The sequence below is a fragment of the Mytilus californianus genome, unplaced genomic scaffold (assembly GCF_021869535.1).
Source record: "Mytilus californianus isolate M0D057914Y unplaced genomic scaffold, xbMytCali1.0.p SCAF_9, whole genome shotgun sequence".
NCBI lineage: Eukaryota > Metazoa > Mollusca > Bivalvia > Mytilida > Mytilidae > Mytilus > Mytilus californianus.
Genome location: NW_026262745.1, coordinates 97,760,238 through 97,784,571, shown reverse-complemented (window position 1 = coordinate 97,784,571; position 24,334 = coordinate 97,760,238). Strand labels below are relative to the sequence as shown.

The 24,334-nt window shown below is 32.2% G+C and overlaps 2 protein-coding genes across 4 annotated transcripts in view; one reads left to right on the top strand and one right to left on the bottom strand.

Annotated features, from left to right (window-relative positions):
• Positions 1–24,334, bottom strand: part of LOC127714556 (uncharacterized) — a 93,451-nt gene that overhangs the window by 5,385 nt on the left and 63,732 nt on the right. The window lies entirely within an intron of this gene.
• Positions 2,106–24,334, top strand: part of LOC127714554 (uncharacterized) — a 45,065-nt gene continuing 22,836 nt past the window's right edge. The window contains exons 1-5 of one of the 3 annotated variants that reach the window (XM_052220636.1): positions 2,106–2,295; positions 2,852–2,983; positions 6,821–7,003; positions 13,825–13,909; positions 19,684–19,775. In XM_052220636.1, coding sequence (XP_052076596.1) covers positions 2,235–2,295; positions 2,852–2,983; positions 6,821–7,003; positions 13,825–13,909; positions 19,684–19,693 — 471 coding nt within the window. In that variant the 5' untranslated portion in view covers positions 2,106–2,234 and the 3' untranslated portion in view covers positions 19,694–19,775. Of the gene's footprint in view, positions 2,296–2,851; positions 2,984–6,820; positions 7,004–13,824; positions 13,910–19,683; positions 19,776–24,334 lie in introns of those variants that run through there. The other 2 variants (XM_052220638.1, XM_052220637.1) reach the window with 2 other exon arrangements.

Genomic DNA, 24,334 nt, shown 5'->3' with positions numbered 1-24,334 from the left:
AAACTATCTATTTTTTCGAGTTCGACGGATCAATAACGGTTTATGTTAATTCAAACAAAATAAATGCAAAAGGCGATTGTTCACTGGCTGTCAGGTGTTAATTAGTTTATTGGTTACATAATAAAATAAATAATAATATGAGAGTGTAAGGTACGCTTGTCAGGTATTTCATCCTTATTAATTAGTGTCAAATTATATAACAGTTGCAAGTCACTCATGATAATTTTATAATCTAATAAGAACATCAAAGGTCCGGTCAATTTTGTAACTAATTAATCGTAACATTTACAAGAAGTTTGTATACCTGTGACAAATAACTATGTTCCGGTATTCTATTGATTAACTGTATTAAAATATAATCAATAAATAAAACGTCATGCAGGTAAAACGATCATTTAAACATAACAATAGACCCTTGTATGTCAATTTTTACAACTTTTTAACTGCAACCATTTCATTATCCGCCAAAATATTTAATTGGGATTAAATAATTCGCCAAAATAAAAACCGCCAAAATTTTTCGTATACTTTGTTGCCCCTAAATCGCGAAATTTTACACCCGCGAAAATAACCCGCTATACGGTAATTCACAAATATATATTTGAACAGATGCAATTAATATGAATAAGCAAAGACATAATTTCTTTTTAGAATAACATAATTTGCCACAAAAAAAAAACAAGAAAACAAAAGGGAAAGGTCAATTCTGATCGCAATGATTTCAAAATAACGTACAGAATAGGAAAACTAGAAAACCAAAAGAGAAACAATAATTCAAAATAACTGACTGTACTCCCAACGTAAACTGCAAGACCCATCTTAACCCCGTAGCTACCAACTTACAGTTATTCATACATATATATAATTCCGACCGTATTCAGATCTATTATGCAATAATTGTAACGAAATTTCTTGTATTTCATGTGTTGCTTCATGTCAATTAAATGCATGAGAGCAGTCGTGAACTGTCTCAATTTGTTAGATTGTGGTCGATACCTCTGCTGTTTGAAGAAATGATTTTATTATCGTAAACATAGATATGTTGCTATTAACAATTATTTTCTCTGCAGAAAGTAGTGCTATATATCTATTTTTATGGGTTCATAAGGAGTATAACACCAACGTCTTTTTCCTTTGGTTGTCAAGGATGTTTAAAACATCCATCATCATCATGCAATTCCTTCGTTAATGACAAGACAAGACAAGACAAGACAAGACAAGACAAGACCATTTTTTACAACGTAGGCACACGTATGGTGCTACAAGAGGATAACAATTATAAATTAACAATTACATAATTATACATTTGCAAGCAAGACACACAATAAATAAATTAGCGATATCATACAATAGAATTGAAATATACCATATTAGGTTGATTTTTTTGCAATATTTTGAATTCCAACGTGAATAAAATTTTATTTTAATACTACTTGTATTTTATTGAAGAGTAATGGTACTTACATAGTGCAGTACGAAAGTGGTATAGTAGGTGATATAATCATGAAACCAAAAATAAATTAAATAACCAACAAAAAAAAAATATAACAATACAACCACATGCAAAGTTACTTATGAAAAACGTTTTTATTCTTGTTTTTTATCTTGATATTTCATGAAGGTATGTAACAATGAGATGAAATCGGACATTTTACGAGTTTCAAATAGTTTTCATGCAAAAGAAAGGAAATGTAAAAATGTAACTAAATGACTTTTCAATTGTGAAATATGACTGATAAAGAAAGAAGTTAATAAATCAATATGAAGGAAGAAAAAAAGTAAACAGCTGCAGTATTATCTCGATAAAAGAACTTAGATTACAGGTGTTATAATAATCAATGACATGGGTTGTTCCAATTTGCAGGTATAATATATCATGTATCAATGACAAGCTAATTTGTGTCTTATATACTTAAGATGTCAAAAATTAATCACGCCGAGCTCACCTGTTAATAAAAGCTAAATTAGGCCGAGATGCAACGTGAATAAAATTTTATTTTAATACTACATGGTAACATGATATAAATTATGAAAATATTTTTTTCTAAATGTCTTAAAAACGTGCACAGTTTTGTTAATAACGTATGGACCAATCAAAAACCCACAACAATAACACTCGCATGCATAAGGCAACATAATTTCTTTAGTGGTCCATTGAGCAGACTCATTTAGATGTTTGAGCTATAACCATCGTCGTTTCAGGCATTCTCTTGATTACCTTTCAGATAGCTAACATGGGAAAAACTGCTCTGCTAGTTTTGTTTGTGGCAATAACAATGATTAATCAGTATAAAGGTAAGTGTTTATTTTTAAGGACTTTTTGATAATGATAAAGAATTTTACAAATAATTAATTGTTATTTTTCTGGATTGTTTCTTGTTTTTTCGTCGTTTTATTTCTGGTCTGAAAGAGAATAAATAGGTAAATTTAGCCAAATGCGAAATTATATCGTAAGGAAAGTGTTGCTCAGTATTCTTTTTCAAATACCAATTAATTAAAATTGAGATTAACAGTTTGTTTTCATCCTATGTTTACGAAACACTAACACATTATTGTATCAAAATGTTCTTCAACACAAATGTTTAGTACATAGTACATTAAGAATCTATTTTATCTTTGTGAGAATATGACTTTGGGGTTCGTGTTGTTCATTTGCTATTTTTCTTTGAAGAAGTGATTTTATGGATTTTTTCCTTTTTTCGTCGTTTTACTTCTGGTCATTATCTTGATTATCTGTTTTAACCAGTGATCCATTCAACAAGAACATAATATTTTACCTATTGAAGATTTTCGTAGAAGTACAGGGTTTTGTTTATTTATCTCTAGAATAATTTGTTATAACATTTTACAGGCGAACCGAATTTTGCATGCACTGGACGAGGTGGATATTGTTCCGTTTCTGATACATGTCCATCATTAGGAGGTTATGTGGAAAAATTAGCCTTTAAGTGCACGTGTGGTAAAGCATGTTGCAAATGTACTGGTAAGTAAAGAATTTATTTCAGCAATAATCATCGTAGGATTTCATATTAACCGACATAATTATTGTTAATGCCTATTTGCAAACCATGAATACAAATGTGAGACAATAAACTGTATACATACACAAAATTTATTCATTGGGAAGATATTCTGTGTCGGCAAGGAATTGTATATTTAAAAGGAATGGAAACGCGGCCGACTTCAAAGAAAATTTTATGATGCATCTCTGACTTGGGTGGTGTGTTAATTACACCCCGATGCTCTAACTGGCTCATTACTTATCTGGTAGCAGTTATCGAACATGGTCATTTAATCAGACACTAGTTATCTCACTTTATAAGCGCTCTCCGGTAAAGAAGGTAATTAAATTATTCACGGCGATATTTTTTTCTTCTTGGGCATGTTTCTGTAATAAAAAATAATGAACTAAAATCCTTCTGAGGGGCATTCTGTTTCAATTTGCTTGGTGTAAAAAAAAAATCATAATTGGGTTTTTTTAGAAGATCATTCGAAATACATATTTTATTGAAGAGTAATGGTACTTACATAGTGCAGTACGAAAGTGGTAAAGTAGGTGATATAATCATGAAACCAAAAATAAATTAAATAACCAACAAAAAAAAATATAACAATACAACCACATGTAAAGTTACTTATGAAAAACGTTTTTATTCTTGTTTTTTATCTTGATATTTCATGAAGGTATGTAACAATGAGATGAAATCGGACATTTTACGAGTTTTAAATAGTTTTCATGCAAAAGAAAGGAAATGTAACTAAATGACTTTTCAATTGTGAAATATGACTGATAAAGAAAGAAGTTAATAAATCAATATGAAGGAAGAAAAAAGTAAACAGCTGCAGTATTATCTCGATAAAAGAACTTAGATTACAGGTGTTATAATAAACAATGACATGGGTTGTTCCAATTTGCAGGTATAATATATCATGTATCAATGACAAGCTAATTTGTGTCTTATATACTTAAGATGTCAAAAATTAATCACGCCGAGCTCACCTGTTAATAAAAGCTAAATTATGCCGAGATGCAATAAAAATTTTAATTAGAAACAGTTAAAACTTTCCCACATTCGCATATTATTTATTTTAACACCGAAGGAATATTTTTTGCGACCTCTAGACTACTGCTCTGCGAGAAAAAAGGAAGGAACTGTTTTACCGTTAAGCGTATGGTAATTTGCGGCAACGCTTAATAATTGCAAACTGCAATACCAAACAACGATTTAGTATAAAAAAATAGTATTTGACAAAAAAAAATGAATAAAATCGTATATAAAACGGCACAATCAATCCCAATCGGAAGTCTTATATATATATATCTTGCCTGTAATTTCCGACTTCGTCGTTGTGGAACTTGACTGAACAAAATGGCGTCAATGTGAACTATAAACATGGGATTTTGAAAAATCATAGCAGATTCGTTTGTATCACCATTTTCATAAAACCAACACTATGTGATAGAAAAAAGATTAAGCTTTTAAGTTGTATGTCAATGTCACATCTATTTCAAGTAGTTATTTAACCCCTACCAAAATACGAAGTGTCGATGTATTTATTGACGCACTACTTCAAATTTACAACATGTTTCGAAATAAAATCATTTTCATTGTACCAATTACATTTAGCATTCGTAATTTAGACCAAACTGTAGGAAAAAATTCCATCTTTAAAATGATATCTCATTTTCTCACTTTCCAATATTTAAAAGAAATCGCAGTACACTCCCAGATTGATAGAAATATTTTGACAGAATAATGAAATTCAAAACTGAAATTTCGAAAAATCGTAGAAAATTCAGAAATTTTACCAGAAAATAAAAAAAGGGCAAAATGATAGAATAATGTTTCAGCTTCATAAAGATATCAACTGTTTTGTTTTGCACTTCGTAGTTGCCGAGCTTTTAGAAAAAAATCAAAACACAGTATTTTTTGTTTTGTAATCCGGATGAAACTCGCTCAAGTTTCAAGACCAAGGTCTATTTTAATGAGAATTTACATAATACAATATTACAAACGTATGTTTGATGGGGCATTAAAATGATACCTAAGGCCTTACCTTTTTCATGGAATAAAAGTTTATTCTTGATTTTGGGTTTCTCTCTACTTTTCATCTTCTCAAGCAAGATGACCCCGTGAATTAAAAGACCGATCTATATGACAGGAAATGGACCTCCGTCATGATTCTTTATATTATGCATCATACTTCCTACTGAGTCAGACATGGATTATAGCTCTGCGGGTGCTCTGCGGGTATCCCGATTGATCTCGAGCCGCGTTTCCATTCCTTTGAAATATACAATTCCTTAGTGTCGGCCAAATGTTCAACAATTATTCTGAATGAATTGAAAACAAAGTATAGAAATTTCATGACATAAATTAAGGACACATTAGTTTGCCAATCTTCAATTTCGTATATTGATTAACATGATTAAGAAGATACAAATCAAGGCAACAAGCGAAAACCCAGGGAATCACATGAACTGACAGAGAAGCGCGACCGGGTGGGTCAACAGCGTAATCATCTTCTGCCATGCAAGCTAAGACGACCAGTCTTAAACTTTCCCTCTTGGCAATGCAATTTTAACCTAAGCGTCAAATCAGAAAGATGAATTGTTTTGCTAATATGTCGTTATTCTCGTCATCGATAAGAGGGACATTATGTTTTTATGTTATTTTCGTCTGTCCGTCTGATAGTCCATTCGTCTCGTATCAGGTTTATTAAACGTTTTGTTTTTGTTTTAGGGTAGTTTAATTGTTGTCATGTCAACTTGAAACTTTGTACACATGTTCATTATGGAGTGAACTTTGTACACATGTTCATTATGGAGTGAACTTTGTACACATGTTCATTATGGAGTGAACTTTGTACAGTTGTTCATTATGGAGTGAAATTTGTAATAGTTATACTGAATTAAGATATTGACAAAATTTCAAAGTCACTGAACATCGAAATAAGACAGTTGGGGCATTGTGTTTTCTGTGGAAGCTTATTCTTATTGTTGTATTTTTAATAATTTAAGTCATGTATGAGGTTAAGAGTATTAAAAATTCTAAGGTAAATTAAAACAGGTGCAGTCCAGAAAAACTGACAAAACCAAACGCTCGACTATATCAATCAACGGAAAGACTGAAAAATTACTGTCATATTCCTGACTTTGGATAGGCATTTTCCAACAAAAATTTACTGATGATTTTATAATGTTGATAACAATGTTATAACAAGAAACAATAACAAAGCCGCTATACTTTAAAAATTATAACGCTCGTTACCAATTATGACTTATTTTTAAGAATCTTATCAGATGCCACTGCAGGGAGAGGTTTCCTCCCCGAGAGTATATCACCATCCCAGCAGCGAGAACTTCAATATTGGCATGAATTATCATTGATATGGTCATAATTAACTGTTTACAAAACTTTGAATTATTCGAAATACTATATTATACCCGAAGATTCGACTACATTAGCTGTATTTGGCAAAACCTTTCGGAAATTCTTAGTCGTCGGTGCTCGTCAACTTCATACCTTTTTTGTGTTTGTTTCATTCGTGCGTCGATCACTGACGAGTCGTATGTAGACGAAACCCGCGAGTGCCGTACATAATTGTAATTATCGAGGTTTTTTTTAACTCTTTTTTTTCAATGAAGCTTGAGAGGGCTGATGTATTTGTGTTTTTTTGTGTTTTTTGTGTTTTTTTGCTATTTTGGTATCTCTTTAAAATATGACTTTAGATTTAGTTCATATTTTATTTTACTAATTCAGCACAAAGCAGTCTCTGCTGTGAGAAATCTGTTAGTCACTCATCATTTTATTCATAGACACATGTCCTGATGGTTCTACATGTATGAGTACAGATGAAACCTGTGAAGGAATGAAAGATACAAACGGATGTTGTGGCACCAGGTTTTGTTGTACACCTATCAGGACAACGACACCTGAACCAACGACACCTGAACCAACGACAACTATCAGGACAACGACAACGACACCTGAAAGATGTAGTAAGTAATTTATGGATGTTTGCTCCTCTTGTTTTTGAATTTTTGCCAGATATTCGGAATCCTCTGGTTTTATACATGTAGTGCCATTAAAAATTAAGTTATAAATATGTAGTAGGTAATTAATATGTTGTAAGTAATTAATATGTAGTAAGTAATTAATATGTAGTAAGTAATTAATATGTAGCTATCACATATAATCCAAAAATGTCAGGCGGAACATTTATAAAAAATTACACTAGATTAATAGTCACTTACAAAGTCGAAAACTGGTGTACTGATTGAAACCTCATTAATAAACAATTTTTCCTCTGATGCAATAGACAAGGAAGTCAATATACAAAAAATAAGAATACGTTTTCATTTATTTGTTTTACATAGCAGAAAGTCAGTAAACAGCATGAATAGTTAGACTCAATTGTCAAATCCTACACACTGCACACAACAAAATCAACTACTCTATTCAATTAGAAGATCATTCATCAATATAAAGTTCGACAGACGAATTCACTAGATAATGCATACATAACATATAAGACAATAAGAGGTACAAATGCATCAGATGGCCATTTCGACAAATAATGTATCATCAGTGGTGCTCGGTGCCATATATTTCCAAATAAATCCCAAACTTAATAAAAACTTTGAATAACTGATTCAACAAAAAATGATTAATTTTTATATATGTCGTTAATCTATATCGTTATGTTGCTGTCACATCTACGTTAACCCTTTAAAAAAATCATATTTAAGTGTTTTCTTTTACCTGTCAGTTAAATCCCTGAAAATTTTTGATTTAAAACAGTTTTTGCTTTATTTTTGTATAAATACCTACTTTCTTCTCTTTATTCCATTTGAAAACTGGAAAAGAAATATTTCTTCAAATTGTACAATATTTTTTTTCTTTTCAGTAAATTGGCGATTTTGCAATGAAGGACTCAATTGTCAACATTTTTATTCATTTGAAATGTGTAAACTGCTTTTACATAGCTAATGGCATTTCTATCATCAATATATTAACATTACAAAAAAATTAAGCCAAACTGTAGAAAGTAATATATTGTTAGCGTAATTGGTATATTTATAACTTTATCGGTACGTTTTTATTGTCCTCAAACGCCCCAAAAGAATCGACCTCAGGTAATCCATGATCCTATGTTGTTGTCCCTGAAAAGGTGTACGTCATAAATACATGCAGATAACATTTCGTTTTCGTTTTACAAACCCCAAATATTCAATTTAAGGTCATCATTTATAAAATATTATAAAACGTTTGAAAAAAAGATAATTATGATAACTGCTATTCTCGAATAAGGAATATGAGAATAACAAAACCTATCCTTATTTAATGGGTGGTAGGGGAGAACGTGTTGATAATAACAAAACCTATCCTTATTTAATGGGTGGTAGGGGAGAACGTGTTGAGAATAACAAAACCTATCCTCATTTAATGGGTGGTAGGGGAGAACGTGTTGAGAATAACAAAACCTATCCTCATTTAATGGGTGGTAGGGGAGAACGTGTTGAGAATAACAAAACCTATCCCCATCTAATGGGTGGTAGGGGAGAACGTGTTGAGAATAACAAAACCTATCCTCATTTAATGGGTGGTAGGGGAGAACGTGTTGAGAATAACGAAACCTATCACCATTTAATGGGTGGTAGGGGAGAACGTGTTGAGAATAACAAAACCTATCCTCATTTAATGGGTGGTAGGGGAGAACGTGTTGAGAATAACAAAACCTATCCCCATTTAATGTATGGTAGGGGAGAACGTGTTGAGAATAACAAAACCTATCCCCATTTAATGGGTGGTAGGGGAGAACGTGTTGAGAATAACAAAACCTATCCTCATTTAATGGGTGGTAGGGGAGAACGTGTAAAGAATAACAAAACCTATCCCCATCTAATGGATGGTAGGGGAGAACGTGTTGAGAATAACAAAACCTATCCCCATTTAATGGGTGGTAGGGGAGAACGTGTTGAGAATAACAAAACCTATCCTTATTTAATGGGTGGTTGGGGAGAAAGTGTTGAGAATAACACAACCTATCCGTTTTTAATGGATGGTAGGGGAGAACGTGTTGAGAATAACAAAACCTATCCCCATTTAATGGGTGGTAGGGGAGAACGTGTTGAGAATAACAAAACCTATCCCCATTCAATGGGTGGTAGGGGAGAACGTGTTGAGAATTACAAAACCTATCCTCATTTAATGGGTGGTAGGGGAGAACGTGTTGAGAATAACAAAACCTATCCCCATTTAATGGATGGTAGGGGAGAACGTGTTGAGAATAACACAACCTATCCCCATTTAATGGGTGGTAGGGGAGAATGTGTTGAGAATAACAAAACCTATCCGTATTAAATGGGTGGTTGGGGATAAAGTGTTGAGAATAACAAAACCTATCCGTATTTAATGAATGGTAGGGGAGAACGTGTTGAGAATAACAAAACATATCCCCATTTAATGGGTGATAGGGGAGAACGTGTTGAGAATAACAAAACCTATCCTCATTTAATGGGTGGTAGGGGAGAACGTGTTGAGAATAACAAAACCTATCCCCATTTAATGGATGGTAGGGGAGAACGTGTTTAGAATAACAAAACCTATCCCCATTTAATGGATGATAGGTGAGAACGTGTTGAGAATAACAAAACCTATCCTTATTTAATGGGTGGTAGGGGAGAACGTGTTGAGAATAACAAAACCTATCCTCATTTAATGGGTGGTAGGGGAGAACGTGTTGAGAATAATAAAACCTATTCTCATTTAATGGGTGGTAGGGGAGAACGTGTTGAAAATAACAAAACCTATCATCATTTAATGGGTGGTAGGGGAGAACGTTTTAACAAGGAGTTTAATGTAAAAAGGCTGATTTTGGAACGTGTTGAGAATAACAAAACCTATCCCCATCTAATGGATGGTAGGGGAGAACGTGTTGAGAATAACAAAACCTATCCCCATTTAATGGGTGGTAGGGGAGAACGTGTTGAGAATAACAAAACCTATCCTTATTTAATGGGTGGTTGGGGAGAAAGTGTTGAGAATAACACAACCTATCCGTTTTTAATGGATGGTAGGGGAGAACGTGTTGAGAATAACAAAACCTATCCCCATTTAATGGGTGGTAGGGGATCCCGGAGAACGTGTTGAGAATAACAAAACCTATCCCCATTCAATGGGTGGTAGGGGAGAACGTGTTGAGAATTACAAAACCTATCCTCATTTAATGGGTGGTAGGGGAGAACGTGTTGAGAATAACAAAACCTATCCCCATTTAATGGATGGTAGGGGAGAACGTGTTGAGAATAACACAACCTATCCCCATTTAATGGGTGGTAGGGGAGAATGTGTTGAGAATAACAAAACCTATCCGTATTAAATGGGTGGTTGGGGAGAAAGTGTTGAGAATAACAAAACCTATCCGTATTTAATGAATGGTAGGGGAGAACGTGTTGAGAATAACAAAACATATCCCCATTTAATGGGTGATAGGGGAGAACGTGTTGAGAATAACAAAACCTATCCTCATTTAATGGGTGGTAGGGGAGAACGTGTTGAGAATAACAAAACCTATCCCCATTTAATGGATGGTAGGGGAGAACGTGTTTAGAATAACAAAACCTATCCCCATTTAATGGATGGTAGGTGAGAACGTGTTGAGAATAACAAAACCTATCCTTATTTAATGGGTGGTAGGGGAAAACGTGTTGAGAATAACAAAACCTATCCTCATTTAATGGGTGGTAGGGGAGAACGTGTTGAGAATAATAAAACCTATTCTCATTTAATGGGTGGTAGGGGAGAACGTGTTGAAAATAACAAAACCTATCATCATTTAATGGGTGGTAGGGGAGAACGTTTTAACAAGGAGTTTAATGTAAAAAGGCTGATTTTGGTACATAATCATAAACGCTTTGCATGATAAGCATGCTAGTTGACTGTTAGTCCCTGAGGGTTTCACTACCCCAGTATCCCAGTACTGTATTACTGTTGTTTTAATTATACATTGCTGTTATAAATATTTTATTATTATGATAGAACGTCTAGTGCCTGTGCTCCATACAAAGTTTGGAAAATAATAACCGGTAGTTCCGAGTAAAAAAAATATAAACGGTTCGTCGATCATTCTCGGACTTTAAACTACTTGAAAGATCTATATTTGTTCCCTAAAATGAGTCAGAAACAACGATTTTAGGCCAAGGAATAACAAAGTTCTGGTTTGAAAACATAACATAAACATTGAAATTTTAAAGTCAGACACTTGCTACATGGTGGATCATCTGACTGGAAGTTTTTTGGACATACATATACTGAATTTGACGCAACTGCTAGCTTTTAACATGTAAGGTATATAAAATTAACCTACCTTCATAGCAATTGAACATTCTTATTTCTATCCTTTTCGATTTTTTCCCATTGAATACCAATCCTCAAACCCTGATAGAACCCACCTTGTAATGAATAAAATGAAACGAACGATCTGATATGTCCATTTTTTCATTGACCTTTACATCGACCAATCACATCTCTCTTTTTATTTCATATATATATAACAACAACTTGATTTGACCTAACTTGAAGCCAGTTATAAATAAACGGAATAACATAATAGGAACTTCGAAGGAATTCAAATGTGCATACATTTAATTAAGATCAATTAAATAACCACATTTATCGCTAACAAAACAAACAAAAAGAATATTATACAAATATATCATGCTTACAAGGGGTATTTGCCAAAAAATACCGGTTGAGAGGTAAACAAATTTCTAGAGCCGTTAGGCGAGGGAAATTTGTTTACCTAGAAACCGGTATTTTTGGCAAATACCCCTTGTAAGCATGATATAATTGTTTAATTCCACTGAATGTTCTTTGTATCCATCTTGACCTCAGAAATTTTATTGTAATCAGGTATCATATGGAGTTTCTACTTGACTGTATAATTTTTGTATATACTGCAGCTGTGCTATTTGCGCAGTCAAATTGCATTAGCCGTATAATAATTTCTGATCATTTTTGATGTACAGTTACTGACCGTATAGATATCTCTTTATTTATGACGTTGACAATGCGTTTCCGTTGAGTTTTATTTATGACGTCATTAAAAGTACAGGTTCGCGGAATTTTTACGTCATTCGCTCCAAATTCAATAATGATGTTTTTTATCCTAAATATTTCATTTGGAACAGTTGTAGGAGTTGCAGTGTATAAATAATAACCATAAATTTGTCCTATTAGAATAAAAATAATTCACTGGGTTATTTTTAGACATGGTATTCTCAATCTGCCATGGTATTTGCTAGCAAATACCGCGGCACATGGAATTCCCTAATGACAAATACACGGGCAGAAAAAAGAAAATCTTAATACATAGAAATTGGTGAAAAATACCATGTCTCTTGTCCAATCAAAATATAGCATTGTTATATAAGGTGGAATTAAATGATTAATAATACTTACCTTTATATCATCAGTATCCTCCAAATTTACACGGACGTTAGTTATAAATCCTTGATATTTACGTTTCGTCTTCTAGGTTAAAATTCCCGCCAAACAATATTCCTGCGGCCTGTTGCCATTTGGCCAATGTAAACGACTTGTATTAAGAAATTTTCGGCGATGAAATATTTCATACAATTGTTCTTTGACATCTTACCAAAAGCACAGGGGATAATACACAATGTTCGGATTTCTATTGAGCACTATGTGCAACGTCAATTATTTTACGTTGTTCGACGATCATTTAAGGTAATTCTGGCCATATCTTTTGTATTCCAGAATTTAAGTATGAAAAAAGTGTCCAATTAGTTATAAATAACCTATTACCCTGCTAGATAATAACAGTGGCATCCAATTCAGCATTCGTTGAGAAAAAGGCAAATCTAGAGTGCTAGCATAAGGCAACTAAAAACTGGTACAACTGTTAATTGTTATTACGTCTAGTAAATTAAGTAAGATACACAATGAAATCATGATAGGGTTAACAGCTTGGCATCAAATGTTATACGTCAGATTAAGTTTGTTAACAAAAAAAATAATCATGTATATGTTCATCAGACTACATGCACTTCACAATTCTACTTTCACTTTAATAAGTGCAAAATATTCAAGGGATCATCAGCCATGGGATGTTAAGAAAAAAAAAGAAGATGATTACGATAACTTCTATCCTCTAATCAGGATTCTGAGAATAACATGACCTATCCTATTTTATCGGGTTTACGCATGGACGTTTGAAAAAAAAAACGTTTATGTGATACGTCTACTGGTTGGCTAGTCCCCGAGGGTTTCTTCAACCCGGAAGCTTAATAGTTTTGTACTGCATGACGGTATGGATGTATTGTTTTTTATTGAAATTTGCTGTAGTTTTATTTTTTAGAACATTATTTTGAATAAAAATAAAATGCATCTCTGGTTTGGCTATACTAATGGTCATTTTCGATTATAATAGCTCTCCAAAAATGTATTTCGATTTAGGATTTTCAAATCTTATGGTCTCCAATATCATTGAGGAGATATTAATTGTAGAAATGAGCATCTGAAGCAGTAAAAACAGGTACCTTTAATGTTATAAAATTTACTTGATAGAATTAAGAACACGGCGTAAAATGGTTTTCGCTCGTCAGAGCAATTTTGTTAACAAAAATGAAATTACATGAAAGGGAAATTAAAAACCTTTAGTCGCAGAACGATAGACATAACAGTAGATGAAAGATGAAAAGTTAAACAGTAAAAATATGCTTTGCTAAAAATTGAATATCTATTGTTTGTAATATTGAGAAAATATGTACTTAAAACCCAATTGATAATTTTACAGGTTGGGACTACTGTGCTGATGCCTGTATAGGATATAGTAATTGTCCAGCAGATAGCTTTAAAGAATGCTGCCAGAAATATTTCATGTTAGTTTAAGTTAACAAACTAAGAGATATGATTTTCGTGTACACATAATATGTTTCTCGAATTAAGTTCATAATGTATCACTCTTGTTAGAATACGTCAAAATTATGCTCAAGATAAGTAACCACACATGAATGTATGTGTAGATATGTACTATGATCAATATTTAAGATATTAAATGGGAGGTCGAAACAAAATAATGATATATAGTGTACATGGAGACAATTCAACACTAGACACAAAATGTAAAATAAGTGCCACTACCCCCAAAAATGTAGTGAATTCAGACATGTGGGCAGTTCCTTTTCCTATGCAGAAAACGAGCCAAAAATTGGGTCCCAAATCAACTGCTGATCAATGTGTTTTTAAAACATCTTATCCATGTTCCTGTCAAGTACATCATTAGCGATTGTCTCTTGTCCTATCTTCTTGTCGTGGTTTAAAGTTTGACATATTTTTAATAAACCTGTTAAAGCTTTAAATATTTACCTATCGATCATTATTGTCTCATTGATGTATAAACAAAATAACGGTCCTTTAATTAAAAGCTGGATCGGGTATTGCGTTCAAATGTTGTGTAGAATTGAAAATTACAATTAATGCCTTAAATTAAAACGGCATTGCCAAGTTTCAAGGTAATCATTTTAAATTAATTCAATTCACATTTCACGAATTCCCCAGAATGTAACCGTGATATTTGTAAATTTCTCGATTTTCCTTGTATTGTATCAACGTTTTTGTATGCTTTGGAATGGAAAAGTGTGTGCATAGCCAAACTACAACTTTATATAAATAGCCATTATGATAATGAATTGATGACATGCATTTTCTATATAGTCTGTACAAATAAAAACAATTTTCTGTGACCAGTTATGCATGTTTAAGTACCTGTCTTTGTAAGAATCATGCAGGTTCCTGTTGATGGGCGATTCATGACCTCTCTTCAAATGTCTTTATATTTTGTTTATGAAGAAGGTATGGTATGAAAATAAGTTTCATATATTAATTTTTTTCTTTTGAACCTTGGTTGCCATGGAAACCATCCTTACAAAATTTTGCTAAAAATACGTAAAAAAGTAGCCTTTGAAAATTGAAATATAAGGGATTTTAAAGAACCATTGAAATAAAGTTAATCAATACAAACAATAAGTATATTTACAGTATTGACAAACAAAACCCCAAACTATACAAAAACGTTAAAATTTTGAATTAACTACATAGTTTGTTTCCATAGCAACCATTTAAAAATGTGTTAAAATTCGAAAATGAAAAATTTCAAAAACTCCTAAATTTTAAATCTGTTTATCTCCCAAGACCAACAATACAATTACATGTCAGTGACAAATTTTGAAAGACAATATTCTATATATTTATAAAATAAAAAGAAAGTCGCGTGTTTTTTTTCTTTAAAAAAATAATTTTAGTAAAAAATTGTCAATTTTCACCAAAATTCAGATTAGCAAACAGATGAATAATCAAACATTTTGAACTTAAAAAGTTAAAATATTCCATTTGTATGTGCAATTCTGACACACATTTGTTAACTTTAAACTAGAATATATGATTAATGAAGATATACTTGTACAAAACGAAAACTCATCACTCTGGGTATGGTGCACCCCCCTTTTTTTTTTTTGGAAAAAAATCATTTTTTTCAAAATTATAAAATTTGTTGAAAAAAATGTGGAATCTTATTGTGTTTACTTGTGAACTAAGCGTTTTAAGAATTTAAGCATAACATTACTTCTATAGATATATGTAAGATTTCTCAGAAGTTTGAAAAAAATGGTAATACGCATAACCCGTTGTCGTGCCTGGGATTGATGCTGTTAGTGAAAAAGAATAATAATATTGAACTCCAAAAACATTTAAGTCTATGCATAAAAATAAGAGGATGTGTTGTAATTGCCAATGAGACAACTCTCCGCAAGAGACCAAATGACATAGAAATGATCAACCACAGGTCATCGTACAGCCTTCAACAATGAGCATTACATGAGTGTCTGTAAAACAAATCTTAATGAACAATTTAAAAAAAATTGCCCTAGACTAAGATCTGCTAAACAAGAATGCACACCCTGAAATGTCTGGTTGGTTTTATTTATCAATGAATTACTTTTGAAACTCTGTTATATAAAGATTTTAATACAAGTATCATATTAACTTAACATTATCAATGTTCTAAGAAAATGAGGTCAGGGTAAGATGAACTATGTCAGACAGACGAAAGAGAGAGAACGGAAACGAAAAGTTCAGCAATTTTTCCATTTTTAAAGGGGCATAACTCATTAACAGTACAAGTGTCACTTTTACTGTTCTAGAGCCATGCCTCTTTACAAAGGGAAAAAGTTGCTGAATTTTTCGTTTCTTTTTTCTTTCTTTAGTTTGCCTTAACCAAATATTATGAAACTTTTACACAAAACTTATGACCACAAAACTTACATAAAGTACACATTTGGTTAGTGTCACTTTTACCGTTCTTCAGTTATGTCCATTTATAACTTTTATGATATGCGAGCGGGAGCATCATCTGTGTCCACTGGACACATTCCGCATTTACTTCAAGCTCTTTTGCATAAGTTAGATTCATTATATATATTAGAATAGAAAGAACGGTTCTGTAGTTCTTCTTCAATTTCAATTTTGACACAGTTAAATCGACATAGTGACAAATAAGTGTTTGCATAAAGGTTTCGATACATGTCGAATTACATGGGAGGTAAATAGTAACAGCCATTATGTGTACATAATCTGACTCTGCGCAATAGTATACTAGTCAACAAAAGAAACGAATACAAGGCAATGTATTAAATTTTCCATATATAATGAAATTGGAACACTGTACCAAACTTAATAACTGTCCCATTGGTCTAATTTTTACAGAGTGTTATTTTCTTATCAAACCCACTGATTTAAGACAAAAGACCGATTTTTTGGCTGTCCGTGTGTCTGTCTGTCTGTCTGTCCGGTCCTTGCAGCGCTCTCACATGTACAAATCTTCTCAGATTTTTACGAAACTAATACTTTAGATTAATATAAGCAACATCTCAAACATGTCATATATTGGTGGCCAATCGACTATTTAAGAGTTATTACACCTAAAAATATTAAATTTATGGAAAGTGGCCTCGTTAGCGCTTTCGAGGGTACAAGTTGTTTTTTTTTCATTTTCAGTATATTTCTGATAGAACGGACGTAGTATTTAGTTCACCGTTCCATCACTTGGCGTCCGTCGTCGTCGGTCCGGTGTTAACTATTTCAAACATCTCCTCTGAATCCACTGAACCAATTCCAGCCAAACTTAAGCTGAATGATCCTTAGGATATCTAGAATAAAGTTTGTGTTTTATTTTTTATTGTGTCAAAAAACATGGCCGCCATGGCTAAAAATAGAACATAGGGGTAAAATGCAGTTTTTGGCTTACATCTCAAACACTAAAGCATTTACAGCAAATCTGGTGTAGGTAAACATGTTTATTAGGTCAAGTTCTATCAGCCCTAAAATTTTCAGATGAATCTAACAACACATTGTTGGGTTGCTGCGACTAAATTGGTAATTATAAGGAAATTTTTCAGTTTTTGTTTATTATCTTGAATATTATTAATGACAAAGATAAACTGTAAACAGCAAAAAAGTTCAGCAAAGTAAGATCTTCAAATAAGTTTAATAACCAAAATTGTCAATTGACCCCTTAAGGAGTTATTGCCCTTCAAAGAATTTTTTCACAATTTGTTCATCTAGTTTGCTTACTTTAAAAATCTTCTCCTGAAACTGCTGAATCAATTTCAGCCAAACTTGGGAGTATTTAGTATAAATTTTGTATTTTATTTCCTTGTAATTCAAGGAACATAGCCACTATGGCTAAAATGGAACATAGGGGTAAAATGCATTTTTTTGCTTTTGAAGAAAATATGACAGATACAAAGAACATTTAAATGGAATTTTTAAGCCACTCATTGATATATATTGAAAAGCATTAATAATTATTGATGAAAGATTTAACCAAAAAATTACAGGTGATCGATTCAGGCTCTTGAGAGCCTCTTATTTAGAGTTAAAATTTAAAGACAGTCTGAGACTAAGTTTTTTTGACATAGACTGAAATAAAACTTGGACAGAGGCTTATTTTCAAGACCATGAAATAACATCTAAAAATTTCAATTTGCATAAAACAAGTGTATTTCATGTATTTAGGGACGCAGCAATCCTTCATTCAGTCATCAGCCTTTCGGCTGTTTTCTGTTGTTTGGTTAAATTGTTGTCTCTTTGACACATTCCCCATTTCTGAAAAAAATCTAATATCTAAATATGGGGAAGGAGGTACTATCATTGCCCTAAGCCTTTGAAGAAATTTCATGCTTCAATGCTCAAAATGTTCAGAATTTAATACCATCTTTCTTTTATTTTTTGATAAAATTTTATAATTTAAAAAAAATGATTTTTTAAAAAAAAAAAGGGGGGGGGCACCATGCCCAGAGAGAAAAGTTTCATTCTCTACCAACATATCGCTATCAATAATATATTCTCATTTATAATTACTAAATTTGTGTCAAAAATGCACATATAAATGGAATGATTTAGCTTTTTAAGTTCAAAATGTTTGATTATTCATCTGTTTGGCAATCTGAATTTTGGTGAAAATTGACAATTTTCGACTAAAATTATTTTTTTAAAGAAAAAAAACCACACGACTTTCTTTTTATTTTATGAATATATGGAACGATGTTTTTCAAAATTTGTCAATGAAATATCATGGTATTGTTGGTCTTGGGAGATAAACAGATTTAAAATTTAGGAGTTTTTGAAATTTTTCATTTTCGAATTTTAACACATTTTGAAATGGTTGCTATGGAAACAAACTATTTGGTAAATTTAAAATTTTAACGTTTTTTAATAGTTTGGTATTTTGTTTATTAACAATGTAAAAACCCTAATTGTTTTTATTGATTAACCTAATTTCCATGGGACTTTACAATCCCTTATTTTAAATTTTCAAAAGGGTCTTTTTTCACATATTCAGGCAAAATGTTGTTTTGATGGTTACCATGGCAACGGGCAATATACAGGGAAAATAAAGACAGAATTTTACTTATCTACCAAAGTTCTTATGATATAGGGCCAAAAAAATTACTCCTGTGACATGTCATATATCACCCTCTGCATGATTTTTACAAAGACAGGTACTTAATATTCAAATAATACAAGCTAACAAAATGCCTGATTTTTAAATTTAGTTTAAGAATGTTTGCTACTCTGTTTCAAAATAACAAGCTTTTTAAAAGGCTGTTATAGATTAAAAGTATATGAATAAAGGAACTAAAAAAGCAGAAAAAAATGAAAGGTCCGTGTGCTTGTTTTCGAGCTATAAGCCATTAAAAACTATGAAAAAATAACAAGGATTTATAAGATTTTCAACGATGGCATTTTAAACTATATGTAATCAAATAATGGGAAAAAAGTAGGGGTACGTGGGCAAAAAATTCTTAATTGCACTACATGGATAAAACCAGAGAATTCCGAATATCTTACAAAAATTCAAAAACAAGAGGAGCGATTATCCTTAAAAGTAATTTTTTTATCTAATTTACATTTTGTAATTTGATATTCACTGAGGTTTATATACTTTTGGTCCTTTTTCGTTTTATCAGCTCCTCAAATTTTCAATGAGTTTTGGTTTTTCAGATATTTTGGCTTCAAGCACTTAATGCATTTAGAACAGTAACATTCGAACCATTAATGTTATTATAGATTAACGAAAGCAATCTTATTATTTCAGGGATGGATAAAGACTCGGTCATTAACCATGAAGCAGACAGAAGCAAATTTATGTGAAAATATCTACAGTTATAATAAAATAATTACATGACATGTATGTTTCATTATAAAACGCTATTTTGTGCTTTTTTGTAAATAATTGTTTGTTTTGATATTGTAACACAGTGATGACTGCTGTACCCATATTTTGACTATTTTATTTATAATGTCTGTTTTGTTCACGCATCGTTGTAAATATAACGGAATTTGATGAGACTGTCGTACAAGTGAGAGGTTTAGCGCTATAAAAACAGGTTCAATCCACCATTTTCTACATTTGAAAATGCCTGTACCAAGTGAGGAATATGACAGTTGTGTTTTGTCATTTGATTTTGCCATGTGATTAGGGACTTTCCGATTAAATTTTCCTCGGAAATCAGTATTTTTGTGATTTTACTCTTTGATTAGCAAACAGCAATCTCGCGTCATTCTGAAATTAGCCTTCATTTAAAAATGAAATGTAACATTCATGATGACACGAGCTTCCACAATAAAGTGCACAGGTAAATAAAAGAAAAACTTGATAGAAATCGTGTTTTCATGATCCTAGCAAAAAAATGTAATTATAAGTATTGAATGCTTCTTTTAGTAATTTTATAGGGTTGTAAAATCGTTGACCGTGAGCACATATTTAGAATGAAGCGTTTCCGCGCTTCATACAAAATGTACTTCGGTCAACGCTTTTACACCCCAATACATTTACAAAAAGAAGCATTCAATTCTTAAATAATAAAAATTGTATAATATTGATATTGTGCGTATGACACTTGTTTCTTGGATAACTTTCGACACTAAAACGTAAGGAAACCAAAGGGATAATTTAAACCCAAAACGCACCAAAAACAAAGCGGTTTAGGGTAGTTGTCACGCAATGATTTTCTCATTTTTGCTTAATGTATGGATGTTTCATTTGTTTTAAATTGTCAGCCGATTCGTTTGTAGATGGTTGTTTTGTTCGTTTTTTCCGAGACATATATATATATATATATATGTACAAGTCTAAATTGAAAACAACGTTCAAACCTAGGATTGCGTTTGATAAAAACCGCAATTTTTATACGTGTGCATGCAAAACAAATTTCTTGTTAGAGGGGTCTAAATACAGCACAAACAACATTTTCCAAAAGACCAAAAAAGTGAAAAAGTATATTTTAACAAAACGCATTTGACTAACAGGTCGAACAACAAATGTTCTTAAACCCTGCTGACTGCCATTGGCGATTGCCAAATAAACGGATCACCCGGAGTAATAAATGGATCTTAATTATAAATTTAATACCAAACAGAAAACAATAAACTAGCGGAAAAGATGGTATACCGCAAACAAAAGGTGCAAATATTTTTATACACCATATCCGGATTTCGACAATTAATGTCTCTTCAGTGATGTTAGGAATCGAAACGGTATTTGGAAGGCCATATAATTTACCTCAATTTAGGATAGACTCTTGAATTTTGAGAAGTCAAAATAGGATGAACGGATCATATAAACCCGAAGGCAAATATAATACAAGCCCAAACGAAAAAATATAAGCAAGTCTAAATTGAAAACAACGTTCAAACCTAGGATTGCGTTGGATAAAAACCGCAATTTTTATACGTGTGCATGCAAAACAAATTTCTTGTTAGAGGGGTCTAAATACAGCACAAACAACATTTTCCAAAAGACCAAAAAAGTGAAAAAGTATATTTTAACAAAACGCATTTGACTAACAGGTCGAACAACAAATGTTCTTAAACCCTGCTGACTGCCATTGGCGATTGCCAAATAAACGGATCACCCGGTGTAATAAATGGATCTTAATTATAAATTTAATACCAAACAGAAAACAATAAACTAGCGGAAAAGATGGTATACCGCAAGCAAAAGGTGCAAATATTTTTATACACCATATCCGGATTTCGACAATTAATGTCTCTTCAGTGATGTTAGGAATCGAAAAAAATTTTATTGAATTGATTTTTTTAGTTATATTTGTTGTATAAGAAATCAATTGGGTAGGTCTTGTTTCAGACCCGGAATATAGCACAATTCCACAGTCCTGTTAAACTGTGTCTATCAAATCCGAAACGAAGTAGGAATGAAATACTATAGGATTAGTGTTATTTGCTAAGTTGCTTATAGATATGCCCGGCATTAGCAAAAGTAGATTTATCGAGTCTTTTGAACCCAGGAAAGAATAATTCTATGTTAGGGTCTTTTGATGTTTCCGACCAAAATCACCGTCGGAGTGATGATTACAAAGTCATTTTCAAACCGTTTGTGCTATAAATCATACCCTAACAGACACAACTGCGGTTACTTCAGTGCTGAATTGGCAAAAGGTTTACCTGAGCAAATCATTACAGCTGCTGAAACATATATGCCAGGCATGCATTTTGCCAATCTGCCAAGTTTCAAATTGGAATGTTTGGTTTTTCTATGAACATAAGACATTTTAAAGATCGTAAGTCTCACAAAAAAAAACTCATATGACCGAAAGCATAATTCAAGGGAATCAAGTTTTATAAAGAATTATCAAAGGCTGCTTCAAAGAATTGATGACAAAGCATTTATTGACTATGCAGTCTATCATCTATCATTCAGGTTGCATAACAAAATCTCTACTGAGAACATATATGTTAATTAAGTACGAAAGCTTGTACAACGGTGTTCCTATTAGAAATTCACAAGACAAACTGGAAAGCTATAACGGCGATTCAGTTATTATGAAACCAAGGCGTGCTCCTCATGGAAAGTCAAACCTGGTCTTCAGTAGTGATTTGTCATTACGAAATGTTGTTGCAGTCCAAGGAAAGTTGAAATGCAAATTAAAGGCATCTGAAATTGAACAAGACGTATCAAAAGTATCTGAAAAATTCAGCAATGGGAAAATATTACTTTCCTCTACTGACATCTATGGCGCGGAATAAGGGTCAACAATACTTATTTACGTATATACATAAATATTTACACATATACCTAATTCGATTTACGTATATACGGAATTCGATTTACGTATATATACGTAAATAGAAATACGTACATACAGAAAATTATGTATATACAGATTAATTATGTTTATACAGAATTCGATTTATGTATATACGGAAATCGATTTACGTATAAAAGAAATTTCATTTACGTATATATGGAATTCTTTATGTATATACGTATTTCGATTTAAGTATATACGTAAAACGAATTAGATAGTTATGTATAAACGGAATTTGATTTACGTATATACCTTATTTGATTTGTGTATAAATACGTAGATCTAATTACGCATATACGAAAATGGAATTATGTATATACGTAAATTGAATTCCGTATATATGTAAATTGAATTCCGTATAAACGTAAATCGAATTCCGTATATACATAATTATTTCTGTATAAACGTTATTTGATATATGTATATATGGAATTGTTTCTGTATAAACATAATTCGATTTCTGTATGTAATCGAATTATGGTTATACGTAAATAAGTATTTTTGACCTTGATTCCGCGCCATAGACATCCGTAAACGTGACATCGTTTCTGCCGATGAATATCCAACACCAAACGAGGCGTCATTAGCTGTATCTATGTAGCACATGCCTTCATCGTTTACTAAATGTATCTGAAGCTGACAGTTAATCATTAAAAGATGCAACAGAACAGTACATATTCCCTTTTGAATATAAGGAAGGTGATGGATTTAACCCAAATGTTATGACCCAAAAGAATTTTATATCAGTTTTTCCTTTTTTCTGAATCCTTGTCTTTCTTTTGTTTTGTTGTAATTTGTGCACTTTTGAAAAAATCAAATACTAAGCCAATGTATATATTTGGATATATTTACCCCTTTCCATCTATTCTAAATGGTCTTTTTTGCTGTCCATTTATAGTTTCTCTGTTTAATATATTTTCTGCCAAAAAATAAACATGGATGTCATTCACATTCAACAATTCCTATAAGAAGTCGATATTTTTGGTCAATATAAAAATGAGATGTGGTATGATTTCCAATGAGAATACTTATATATTGTTTAAACGAAATGAAAGTAAGCAATTATATACCACAGTACGGCTCTCAACTATGAAAAAAACCCATACCGTATAGTCGACAGGTAAACTGTGAAACAATTCAAACGAGAAAACTAATGACCTAGTTCATCACAAAACAATATATGAAAAACTAATATGACAGACGTGAACCAGCGACAACCACAGTACTACAGGCTCCTGGACTTTGGTGGATAGTTGTCTCATTGGCAATTATACATCAACTCCTTATTTTCATATTAAGCCTAAAAGAGGTAAATCAAAACTCGGATCTCAAAATTCAGATCTGTAACTACTGTAGAGTTTTACAGTACACATATGGTGATTCAGATAAAATTCATTCTTTCTGACGTGTAAATAACTGAAACAGGATGACTGCTGGAGATTTACCGTACACACATGGTGATTCAGATAAAATTTATTCTTTCTGACGGGTGAATCACTGAAACAGGATAACTTCTGGTAATTTCCAGTACACACATGGTGATTCAGATAAAATTCATTCTTTTTGACGAGTGAATCACTGAAACAGGATGACTGCTGGAGATTTACAGTACACACATGGTGATCCAGATAAAATTCA